At 48.2% G+C, this 12,999-nt stretch overlaps 1 protein-coding gene across 2 annotated transcripts in view; it reads left to right on the top strand.

The window, feature by feature from the left end:
• The first annotated feature begins 3,759 nt into the window (after positions 1-3,759).
• RSPH14 (radial spoke head 14 homolog) overlaps positions 3,760-12,999 on the top strand; it is a 77,790-nt gene continuing 68,550 nt past the window's right edge. Inside the window, exons 1-4 of one of the 2 annotated variants that reach the window (XM_025982760.2) lie at positions 3,760-3,844; positions 5,727-5,985; positions 7,030-7,132; positions 10,295-10,413. In XM_025982760.2, the coding sequence (XP_025838545.1) occupies positions 5,787-5,985; positions 7,030-7,132; positions 10,295-10,413 (421 nt within the window). In that variant the 5' untranslated portion in view covers positions 3,760-3,844; positions 5,727-5,786. Of the gene's footprint in view, positions 3,865-5,726; positions 5,986-7,029; positions 7,133-10,294; positions 10,414-12,999 lie in introns of both variants that reach the window. The other variant, XM_072723346.1, reaches the window with a different exon arrangement.

Raw genomic sequence — 12,999 nt, 5'->3', positions numbered from 1 at the left:
GTGGAAAGACTGGAGCACCTGGCCTCCAGGCCAGAGGTGGTAGCTCAAAAGAACGGGTGGGGATTATGTGAAGTGTTTAAATATTTATTTTCATAATATTAAATGTGATTTTTTTCTGGGTATCTAAATATTTCATATTTTTCTTTATATATTGGGATGGAGGGATCTCCAAGATCCCTCGCTTGACTCCTTTTTCTCATAACCCATAACTGATTTATCAGTGAACTCAGTAGGTTCTACCCTGAAAATTTGTCCAATATCCCCTTACTCCTCTCCCCCCTCCCCCTACTTCCACTGGTATTGCGCAGTGTATTACCTTTCTCTCCCTCCAGCTGGTCGCCTTGCCTTTACCCTAGCCCCACCCTATTCCCCTTCAGTGGCCCCAGGGATTCTCCTGTTAAAACAGATCAGATCATGGCAGTCTTTGGTTTCAAACTGTCCAATGCCTGCTCATCTCTCTCAGATTAATAAAATCTTTACAGTGGCTCAAAAGGCTTCACGTAATTTGCTCTGGCCTTTTTCCTCTCTTCCACCTCTTATCCCCACCCCTCCACCCCCTATCCCGCATAAACTCTACTGGCCTCCTTGCTGTTCCTGCAACACACCAGGCACCGGGGGGTTTGCACTGGCTGTTCCCTAAGCCCGAATGCTTTTCCCCCAGATATTCACATTGCTCTCCTCCTTCCCCTTTTTTCAAGTTTGCTCAGATAACACCTCTAGATGGGGCCTTCCCAAAAGCAGCCTATTTACAATTGTAGCATCCTCCCAACCCCTTATTCTGCTCTGTTTTTCCCAGGAACCTACTATTTTCTAACATATTATATAACTTATTGTTTATGTTGATTGTCTATCTCCCCCCACTGGCAGCAGGGAGAGCAAGGCTGTTGATGTTTATTTAATCCACCTATTGTATTGGCTAACTAAACAGTGCCTAGGCATATCATACATTTAGTGAATGGTAAGTGAGTGAATTAAATTTTTAAAAAGAAGGTAAAGAACACAAGTATGCTGCCACAGTAAAAAGTAAATGAATCATGTTTACTTGTATAAGTTTAGCTTAGCTCTGGAAAGATACAGTGGTTGCTACATATAGATGAGGACAAGCTGTTTGGCTGGGCCTGAGGAGGGAGGGAGACATTTTACTTTCATATGTTCTAGATTTCCTTTCATGTGCCTATATTGCCTATTCAATAAATAACTCAAATAAAAATAAACAATTTAGAATACAGAGAATAAATAACATTTCCCATCTCTGGCCCTGCCAGGTCAGCCTTAATGTATTTTGGTGTGCTTCCCTCCTTCTAGTCTTTCCCGCAGATACCTCCTCCTCTCTGCAATCATGGCATAAGAACTTTTGCTGTAGCATTGGCCTTTGATTGGAGTCCAGCCCCCTGCAGCGGCCTACCACTCATTGACCTTAATCTGCATAGATCTGAATCTAATGATGCCTGAATATCATATGCCTGGCTTCTAAAGGGGTCATTTTAGAAAATTAATTTCTGTAATTAATGGCTGTTTAAAAGCTGACCTGAGTCACTGAGCTCCTATAAGCTAGTTTCTGTTTGAAGATGAGGCATGTCAGCTGGATGGCCTTAGAGGCACTTGTAAGACTGTGTAATCACAAAATGAGAGAGTGGTTAGCTTTGGAGAGGAAGATGGGGTATAGGATAGGGAAAGAGGATCCAGGCATTGATAATGTTCTGACGGTGAATTCACACGTGGTTATTATATTTTTATGTTTATAATTAACATATACTAATATTATGTTGTATGTATCTTTTAAAAGGGGACAAAAAGGAGATTGAAAAATGATAAAACTGGGGATGCCTGGGTGGCTCAGTGGTTGAGCATTTGCCTTTGGCTCAGGGCATGATCCTGGGATCCAGGGGATCAGGTCCCACATCGGGTTCCGTGCGGGGAGCCTGCTTCTCCTTCTGCCTGTTTCTCAGCCTCTCTCTCTCTATGTCTTTCATGAATAAATAAATAAATCTTTTTTTTTAAATTTTTATTTATTTATGATAGTCACAGAGAGAGAGAGAGAGAGAGAGGCAGAGACATAGGCAGAGGGAGAAGCAGGCTCCATGCACCGGGAGCCTGATGTGGGACTCGATTCCGGGTCTCCAGGATCGCACCCTGGGCCAAAGGCAGGCGCCAAACCGCTGCGCCACCCAGGGATCCCTAAATAAATAAATCTTAAAAAAAAAAAAAGAAAAATGATAAAACTGAAGGATAATTAAAAAAGAAAAAAGACTCTGTAACCAGATTCTGAGAGGCCTGGGGTTCCCAGCTTTTTTGTTTTTTGTTTTTTTAATTCATGAAAGACACACAGACAGAGGCAGAGACATAGGCAGAGAGAAGCAGGTTCCCCAAGGAGAGCCCAATGTGGGACTCAATCCCAAGACCTGTTTAAAACAGGTGCCCAGGGGGTGCCCTGGGGGTTCCCAGCTTTGAGAATTTACTTGATTCAGCTCCCTGGTTTCACGGACAAGGGACCTAAGGCTCACAAAATCAAAAGAATCAAGAACTAGAATTGGAACCCAGATTTTCTGACTGCTAGCCCAGTGCTCTCCACACCACCTTCCTGAAAAAGTTAGGGGGCTCTGGGTTAGAGAGATCCTTTAGGACTGGGTCCTTTGAAGAACCACAGTAGGGGACACATCTCTGCATCGCAATATGGGATCCTGGGCACAAAGATCTAAGTAAGTGATCTTCATTTCAAAGCTAATTATGCTGGAGGCTAATGCTTGGTGCATTTGTTAGTTAAATTTCAGTGCTAAGGACTCAGGCAGAGGGGTGGACTTACATGAGTTGCTCTCTTCCTCTGCCTCAGTTTACTCTGCTATAAAATGGACCGGCCTATCAACTTCAAGGGTTTGATGCGAGGGTCACACAAGATGGTGAAAGTGCTTTGTAGATTATAAATCTTGATTCAAGTCCATTACCCATTCTTTTATTTTACATTGACTGAAAACCTTCTAGTATATTCCTGGCACTACAAAGGCAAGTAAACAGGACTGACGTGGCCTCCACCCTCAGAGAAGCTGGAGTCTGCTGGGGGAAGCAGGGAAATAGAGAATTGGAGGAGGAAGAGTGCCAATGGGATAATTAAGCTATGGGGTCATTTATTAATATGGAGAGGATAATATTCATGGTCGAGGTGTACACCAACTGTGTCCTGAAGGAAAAGAAGTGGTTAGTGTTACAAGCAGCTCAGGCTGCATGAAAGAGTTGACCATTTGGGAAATTAAAAGAATCCAGCATGGTCCTGGAGGCCATGATCTGGGACCTTGATGGCAGGCTAGGAGTTTGGACCTGTCCTGAGACCACTGGGAAGCCACAGGAGGGTTTCAGGCAGGTGACGATGGCTGGGTCTGACTTGCTTTGAAGAACAATCGCTCCAACCATCCGTGTGTTGGGTCCACCTCAGGGGATGATCTGTGTCATTAGCAGGCCGTTCCACTGCCTATCAAGGAGCCTGAGCCAAAGCTAGACAGTCCAGGGATCAGGCCTGTGTGATTTGGGGGGAGCTTCTGAACCTCTCTGAAGTTTCTGTCTGTAAACTGGATGTTACCACTTCACGAGTTTACCCTGAGGATTAAAGACTTGCAATGTTCTATTCAGAGAAAGACGTACAGTCACTTCGCTTCCCTTCTGTACCATGAACAAAGCTGAGCCGCCTTTGTTCTTCACAGTAACCCAGGAAAGCCTTCTCTCCCCTTTACAGCTGGTCCGGGCCCGAGGCCGATCGCGCCTGCGCAGCCGGTGCAGCGGACGCCGCGAGGTATCCTGGCAACCCAGTCGCCTGGCAACGGGCGTGCGCTTCCGGGACCGCGAGCCGAGGCAGGTGAGCGGCGGCTGCCAGAGGTAACAGGGGGTCCCCAGATCTACCCAGTCCGGCTCACAGCGGGCTCGCGTCCTCTTACCCCAAGGCTCTCCCTAACCCATGCTCCTCTAAGGAGGAGGTCAGGCCCTTGTCCCCAGCACCCACTGTCTTGCAGGGGGAGCCCAGAAATGGCAAAGGCCCCTCCCAGCCAGGCCCCCTCCCCTCTTTTCCTCTGGTCACTTAGTCCCCAGAATCAGAGTTTGGCTCACCTACTCTACTGGAGTTGATCATTCCTACAGGGCTGGGACTGTCACTGGACTAATGGCGGTAATCACCACTGTGACAGTAGTGTGCCAGACTCATGAGTAGCAGTTCATATGACAACTCTGGGAGTGAGGGAAGGAGGTGCTATTATCACCTGCCTTTTGCAACTTCAGAAAGACACAGGTAGAAGAAGGGCCACCCATGGCCTGGGTCTGGAAACCATTATTATTATTATTATTATTTAAGATTTTAATTATTTATTTATGAGAAAGGCAGAGACACAGGCAGAGGGAGAAACAGGCTCCCTGTAAGGACCCCGATGTGGGACTCGATCCTGATCCCCCGGATCACGCCCTGATTGGAAGACAGACGCCCAACTGCTGAGCCACCCAGGCGTCCCTCTGGAGCTCATTATTAACTACAGTTGGCCCTTGAGCACCATAGGGGTTAGGAGAGCCCATACTACATTTCCCCCACAGTTGAAAATCCACTTCTAACTTTTGACTCCCTCCTTAACTACTAGGAAGCCTACTATTAACCAGAAGCCTTACCGATAACATCATTCATTAACATGTACATTATGTTGTATTTATTATATACTGTATTCTCACAATAAAGGAAGCTAGAGGAAACCAAATGTTTTTTTTTTTAATTTTTATTTATTTATGATAGTCACACACACACACACAGAGAGAGAGAGAGAGAGAGAGGCAGAGAGGCAGAGACACAGGCAGAGGGAGAAGCAGGCTCCATGCACCGGGAGCCCCACGTGGGATTTGATCCCGGGTGTCCAGGATCGCGCCCTGGGCCAAAGGCAGGCGCCAAACCGCTGCGCCACCCAGAGATCCCGAAACCAAATGTTATTAAAAGCATAAGGGAGAGAGAATGCATTCGGTATTTATGTGAAAAAGTATGCACAAAGTATTATGTAAAAAAAGTTCTGTATTGTAAAAAAATCCACGTATAAGTGGACCCGTGCATTTCAAACCTGTGTTGTTCAAGGGTCAGCTATACTGTGCCACACTGCCTATAGTTGCTCCAAGTGTACATGTGTGTAATAAAAATAAATCATGCTTTAACCTTAATTCCTTTTTTTGTGGAAGTATCAGAAGCATCTGAATATGGGTCCCTGATGGATGATGAGCTAGACCTGGATTTGAACACTGGGGCCTGGCCTCATCAGTTCTATGACCTGAAGCCAACTCCTACCCTTAGACCTCAACTACTTCCTTTGTAAAATTGGGATAACACAAGTCCCCTCCTTCTGGGGTAGTTGAGTTAGATACTAGGTATTGCTGGTGTTAGGTAAGTACTACATGTGGCGTCCATATTCCTGTTTGGTTCTTTGGTTTGTTTTGTCTCTTTGGAGCCTTTGACCAAGGCCCAGCCTGTAAAGTACTGGTGGTTTTCCTCTGCCGTTAAGCATGGAAGAACTCTGGAGTTTGCAATTTGGGCTGCTATTTATCTTTACTGTGACCTTGAGCAGATCCCTTCATTGCTCTCAGCCTCAGTTTGCCCACCTGCAAAATAGAAGTAAAGATACCCACCTGGTTGCTTTTATAGTTTTGAGGATTAAATGAGGAGTAGCTTCTAAATCCCAGTGGTAATAACAACAATTTTTTTGGTTTCTTTTAATCAGTGGTTTCTGCAGAGCTTTGTTTTGAGAGCTAGACAGTTGCCCTCTGCAGGCGTGGAAAAGATGTCCCATGCCCGGGTCTCCATGTACCTGCCCCCTGACATTAACCCTGCTCAGGCCTCCATTGCCTATGGCTGTAGGGCCTTGCCCAAGCTGAATGAGGAGCTGCAGTCGGAGGACCTGCTAACGAGGCAGAAAGCCCTCATGGCTCTGTGCGACCTCATGCACGACCCTGAACATGTCTATGTGGCCATTGACATAGGTGAGTGTCAGCCCGGGTGACGATGACTGGGGTCTGGATGGACAGCACAGTGGCTTGGAATGGGAGGGGCTGAGGCGACCTGGCCCCTTCACTGCATCCGTCCGAGCTAGTTAGTCCTTAGTCAAACAACACCAGCGTCCTACCCAGAGCCATGAATCAGCCCTCTCTGCTGTGGCTCAACTAGTTGGCCATAAATCCACCAAAGAGCCCTGTTTATCTATCTCAACCACAAGGCTATCACAAAAGATAGGCACACGCCTTACTAAAACCACACGTGTCTCTGGGAACTATGACCCTTGTGTCCCATCCTTCTAATGATCAAAATAAGGCTTGAGGTGATTTTTCTGACATGGTTACACATTTCTCAGATGGGGATGGATGAACTATGCTTCTCCCTCCAGCCTTGGCTCCAGGGCTAGTTAATTCCAGATTTGGCTGTGGTTCCTAGAACCAGGGCCTAGGACACCGGGTGGAGCTTCAGTAATAAAAACTGCTGTTTAATAAGCCTGACTCTGGGCCAGCACCACCCAGTGCAGTGCCCATGTTATCTTAATTCTAATAGCACCTGCCTTGGGAGGGAAGATGATAAGAAAACCGGAGGTTCAGAGGAAGGAGGGGTATGAGGCTAGGGTAGCCAGATAAATAAATACAGCAGGATTTTTATTTGCTCAACCTGGCATCCCCAGGTGTAGCCTGTTCCAGGGTACATGACTACTTTGGGACAGGGGTGAGAATATTACCCCTCAGTCTCTCCAGATGTAAAGGCCATTTTTAAAAATCTTGAAGTGGATGGAGAGATAAGGCCATTGGTCGGAAGCGTGCAGGGAGTTAGATAAAAAAGTCCCCTGTGTGAGCCTTTCTAGCACGCAGAGACTCCTTTAGTGAATCAGAAATACTTTGCAACTGATGTGATCCCCCAAGGCCCCAAAGCAGCAAAGCTTCTGGTAGTTTCTTGTTGCCCAATATTGCCTCACCTCTTGACTTCTGGGTTAGTTGATTTCTGCGACTGGTCAGTGTTCAAAGGTTCTTGTGCTTTCCTTGCAGGCTGCCTGGAGAGCCTGAAAGCTTTGCTGAAGGATAATAATGATATAGTGCGGATAAAGGCCACCGAGGTGCTCTCCATCATGGCGACCCATAACGTGGGCAGGTGGGCAGCTGTCTCTGGAAACCAGTATCATGCTTTGGAGCCACATCCCTCCCCTGGGTGGAGCACCCTTGGATGACCTTGAATACTCTGTTTTTGTCTGCCAGTGTGTGTGTGTGTACGTATGTCGGGGGGGTGGGGGTGCTTTCCCATATCGGTTCAGTTCACACTCTTGACCTGGGCCCCCCAGTTTTACTTGGTATTGAAAACAGAACTGAAAATCACAAAAAGCCCTGGGGCCCTGTCCAAGGACTGCTGCCCAGAAAGAAGGAATAGAGGGGCAGGGTGCTCACTGGCTTCCAACTTGTGTGATGTAAACAACACATGCCCCTGTATGGAAGCTTGAGATCCTTTCAAGGGTATCGGGGCATCTCAGCAAATGTAAGGTTGCTCAATCCCGCCTCTCCTCAAGCTCTCTGTGCCTCAGTGTCTTCACACTTGCTCGTGGGGGCAGGAATTAAACGGGTTGGTGCATGTGCAGCCCTCAGCCCAGAAACGTCTGCCTCACGTCGGCCTTGGGTGGCCACCGGGTGCTCGTCTCTCTGGGGGCTGCTGCCTCCTTTTCCCTGCAGATAGTGTCTATGAACTCACACACCCACTTGCTCAGGGCCATCTCCAGATGGTGGCCTCAGTCCCTTAGTCCCCCTGACCTCACCGCTCTCTGACTTCTCTCTGAGGTCTAATTCCAGGTTCCCAGAAGGGTATGTGGTTAACCCACACCATGTGCAGTCCTGGCCCAATGGGTCGCTATGAATGAATGGGGGGTGATGCTACAGTGAGAGCCCCAATTCACATGCTTTACACCAGAAGGAGAGAAGGGCATGGGGACAGAGGAGGGGTGCAGGAGCCCTGGTAAGCAGGGACACCAACCTTTCCTGCTGTGACCTTGGTGGAGTCTGGCTGTGCTTATTTGAGACAGACCCATGGAAAGTGCTTTAATACTGAGGAGCATGGAGGAGGGAAGCGCCTCTCATCCTTCCTGCTCCTTTTTTCTCTTTCTGGACCTGATGTGGATATTAAGCACTCACCCCCAGCAAGGGCTGATAGACGCTGTGCGGAGGGGTGCTTGGAGCTTGGGCAAGTACAAGGGAACTGTGAACCTAGTGGGGGTGCCTGTAGGTTTGTTTAGCAGCAGGAGGAGGTTGGGAGGAGAGGCGGGTTCCTGGATGTGGCCACGTTGGCAGGGGCTGGGGGGACATGCGGTGAAGAAACTGTCACTGACCAAGGGCCTGCTATGGCCTGGCCCGCACACTCCTCTGGTGTCCGCTGTTCCTCACACTGCCACCACCAGGCATAGGGAGGAGAACCAAGTGACCAGGGTCGGGGATTCCAGAACCCCCCCCCCCCCCGCCCCGCCCCCATCCCACTCCACCACACCACAATAGACCAAGAATGCAAAGGGCCGAAAGTTAACGGAGGCCCATTTCTGAAGTTTGCTGGAGTTCGGTGGTGATCTTATAACTTAAAGCCAGTAGCTCGTGGAGTTGGTCAGGCTCGAAATAACTGCTCATGTTGAAACTTTTGTGCCTCTTGTACCCACACAAGTAGCAACAGGAAGAGGGGATGAGGGTAGCAGCCTTGAGGAGTCAGTTTGCATGACAGGCCACACACGGAAGAGCCTCCTGGGAGGCCTAGCTCCCCCCGCCCACCTCTTGCTCGCCTGCTGTGAGTGGGACAAATGGCCTCACGGCAAACACAGCAGACTTACAAAGCAGGAGTGACAGGGAATGAGTGGGTGACCAGGGACTGACTGAGGAGGCCGACACCTCAAGATGGGGGATCAGGGAAGTCCTCTGCAGCCTGGGTGTCCCACTATGATTTTCTTGCCCCAGAATGACTCAGAACTCACCGAATGTTAAATCCTGGCCAACACAGCAAGAGCACAATTGGCTGGGCACTTCCATGTGCCAGGCACTGGGCAAGGGCATCACCCCGAGTTCTCACTTCTTTCTTTCTTTTTAAGATTTTATTTATTCATGAGAGACACATAGAGAGAGGCAGAGGCACAGGCAGAGGGAGAAGCAGGCTTCCCATAGGGAGCCCGATGTGGGACTCAATCCCAGAACCCCGCGATCATGCCATGAGTCAAAGGCGGATGCTCAACTGCCGAGCCATCCAGATGTCCCTTCTCACTTCTTTCTGACTCCAGCCCTGAGAGGTGTGACCTCAGAAGCCCTTACACCAGATGTGTTCAGGCCCAGTGATTAATCAAAGGAAATAGTTACCAAGCCATTAACTGAAGAAATTGTACATTCCCTTTACACTGCTTCATTTTAACCCCAAACACAAATAATCAGGTATTCACCAATCCCTGCTTGCCCCCCAGGCCTCTTCTTGGGGGTGGGCCCACTGGTTGGTGTTTCTCATCATCTCTTTTGCTTGAACCACACCTATAATATCATCTAATTTGCAGCTTTGGTTTCTTTCAAATAGAGCAGGAACTCAAAGACATTAATGGAGTAATCTGCATGTAAAAACCTTCTAGAATCTTTTACAGTCATCTCACTTTTTTTTTTTTTTGAGAATCACTTTTGAATCTTCCCAAAGCAATCAATTTTGTTTTCATAAGAAAACAAAATAAAACAAAACCTCTTCTCACATCTAATTGGCTTACCTAATAGTTAATTGACTTCTATAATTATAACAACAAGCATACCAGGCATCCATAGGTTTGGAGGCAAGCATCTGGCTGTTGGCAGGCTCACAATTCAGGTGGGAGAAGAGGCAGGGGCTTCGAGGGGCAGGGCTTGCAGAGCCTGGAGCCTCAGTGGGGGTGTGCCCTGGTGGGTGGAGCCCCAAAGTTCAGGGTAGTTCAGTTGTGAGGTTCTGCTGTCTCATCCTCAGTTTACAGATAAGAGGGCTGAGGAGGCAAGAGTGAAAGAAGGATCCAGGGCTCTAGCTAAGGAAGGGGCAGAGATGTGTCATTCCAGTGTGTGGTTCTTCCCACGCCACCCAGGCCACACTGCTCTCATGCCTGTAGGGATTCTCTCGATTGTCCACCTCCCATCTTTTTTTTCTCCCTGGAAGCCAGAGGAATGTGGCCTGTGACAGCCAGCACAGTTCAAGCCCCAGGAGGAGTGTTGGGTGGACAACTTCCTCTTTGTCTTACTGAATTCTCTCCAGGCATGGTCTTAATTATATCTAAATCTGTATTCTTTTCCCCAGAGAGGGCTTTTTAAAGCATGATGTCATCCTTGCCTTGGCCTACCTGCTGAATGACCCTCAGTCAGCCTGTCGAGAGAACCTGCACCTGGCATTGAAGCACGTGGCCCAGCTTCCCTCAGGTAGGCTCTCCGTGGGCACTCAGGCGGCCCCTTGGTCTCCACTCCAGGTCACTCACATGCCATGCTGCAGATCGCTGTCTAGAGCCTGCTTTAAAAAAAAAAATTATGCTTTTTACTAAGGTACAATACACATATCAAAAAGGAGCAAATAACGCATGAACGTTTTATTAAAAATTTTTAACGTTTTATTAAATTATACTAAGCGAACATGCCGTGGCACCACGACCCAGATGAAGAGGTTTATAGGGGAGCGCCACCACTGTAAAGACTTCCCATGTGCCCCACCCCAGTGACTACCTCTGACCCAAAGGTAAACTGTCTTTTCTTTATAAGACTATGGATTATTTTATGCCTCTTCTTAAGCTTTACTTTAGTGGAAACGTACAGTCTGTAATATCTGGTTTCTAGCTTTCTTTTTGCTTGATGTTTTGCCTCTGAGATCCATTATGATTTTTTTTTTTTTTTTGCTGGTTTGCACTGGGTACAGTATTCACATTATATGAATATACTACAGTTTCTTTGTCTACTTTGTTGCCAACGGACATTTGGATTGTTTCTAGTGTATGGCTACCGAGAATAGGGTATCTATAAACATTCTTTTGAGTGTCTTTTGTTGGATATATAGATGCATTTCTTTTAAGACGTACCTAGGAAGGGAATTGCCAGGGATAGGACAAGTTTATGTTCAGCTTTAGAAGGTACCACCGATGGTTCTCTAAAATAGTTATACCAACTTACACTCCCACCATCAGTGTCTTAGAATTCCACATGCTCCCAATCTTCAACCCACACTCGATCATTCCTGGCTCTTTATTTTCGTTATTTGGGTGGGTGGGTGTGTGGTAGTGTCTCATTTTGGTTTTAATTTGTGTTTCCCTAATGGCTATAGCCCTGTAAATGTCATCTTTTGGGAAGTGTGCCATAGCATGTTTAGGGACGAAAGAAGGCCTGCCCCAAAGGCCACTCTTCTCCCAGGCTTGAGGTCCCCCTCAGCTGGGTGCTCCTAGATTAGATGTGGAGTCCAGGGTGACAGCCACCCGCCCACCATAGCTAGAGGATTGAGATTTGTGTCAGACTCACATCCGCCCTGTCACGTGGTGCAGTGAACATTTTTAAACAGAGGGCTAACCCCGAGAGGCATGATGTCAAGGCCTTAAAGGAGGTGCCTTAAGTTGAAGGTGGTCAAAAGGCATTGCAGCCCAGGAGTGAGACAGCCCTAGGTTTCCCCTGCCCTTCCCCTGGTTCTTTGCATGCCCTTGGATGGGTTATTTCCTCATCTCTGAAGCAAGGCTGATACTACCTGCCTCAGAGGCCGAAAGTGAGGGTGAGAAGATCCTTGCCAAGCATGTAGGGTATTGCCCTGCATGACATGCGCCATAAATGCTCCAGTCCACGTGTAAGCACTCCCTAAGCTGAGACCCCAGAGAGAGAGGACTGTGGGCTCAGGTGCAGAGAGGCAGGTCACACGGAGCAGAGCCCTTGGTGACCTGGCGCTGCTGCCCGTCTGGGAAGCACACCTTCTCCCAGCTGGGCCAGGCTGGGTGTTGGGGAGCGTGCTAGGCCAGACAACAGAACCCTTTGGTGGTCTTAGGACCCACTTATCCCCGGTCCTGCCCTAGGCCAACAGAATCTGTGTCTGGGATCAGGTGCTCAGATCTTTCTCAAACACGCGTTGGCTGGTTCTCCCTAGAGACCACATGACTGAGGGCCACTGAGGCAGTGGGTATTGGTGAAGTCCCAGGGCTCAGGGCTGAGCAAAATGAATGCCCTGCACCCACCACGGAGGAACTCTCCTCTTTGGGGTGTGGAGCTCCCAGCCGGCTCTTTTGTTATTGCCACCTGTTTAAGCCATTCCGAGAAGTACAGAGACAATAGTAAACATCAAGTACCATTAGAGCTTTGCTAAGTTTTCACATTCTACCATGTTTTGTATTTGCTTGAGATTTTTGTTTTTAAAAAAGTAATAACCCTCCAAGCACCCTGTGAACCCTCCCCACCCAGCACCCCTTCTCCTGCTCTCCCCTGAGGCACCAGTAATTTCTGACTATATCTCTAATGCGGGTCTTTGTATGAATGTAGTCTTATAGAATGTAGTGACCATGAATGTAGTCTTATAGAGATCTTGCCTTGCATGTTTTAAACTCTATGCAAATGGATCTTGTTGAATTATCCACTTGAAGTCCCTTGCCACTTAAAGAACCTAACGTTATAATTTTGAGATTTATCCATGCGTCATGGGCTCTGTTTTACTATTTTAACTGTGGCGTGCCCTTCTGGAGCTTGAACGTAACGCTCACATTCAATGCACTCAGCCCTGCTCTGCTGATGGGGCAGGCTGCTTGTTTCTGATCCTGAGCGTTCCCGCTCAGATTTTCCTGGAGTCCCTCCAAGGCCTCTGCTGGAGGAGAGCATCCTTTCGGGGGCCAGAGAATGCACGGCCTTCAGCTTGGCCGGATACTGCAGTTGCCTCCCAGCCCACCCTCCTCCCCCCGCAGAGAGCCCGTTGCACATCCTCACCAGCAACCTGGTGGTGTGTGCTGTGCTGTTTCGCTGTTGGGTGGCTTTGCCATCCCCTGTGACTGGGAG

This window comes from Vulpes vulpes, chromosome 10 (genome assembly GCF_048418805.1).
Source record: "Vulpes vulpes isolate BD-2025 chromosome 10, VulVul3, whole genome shotgun sequence".
In the NCBI taxonomy this organism is placed as follows: domain Eukaryota; kingdom Metazoa; phylum Chordata; class Mammalia; order Carnivora; family Canidae; genus Vulpes; species Vulpes vulpes.
The sequence above is the reverse complement of the archived record's forward strand: the minus strand, read 5'-3'. Positions and strand labels throughout refer to the sequence as shown.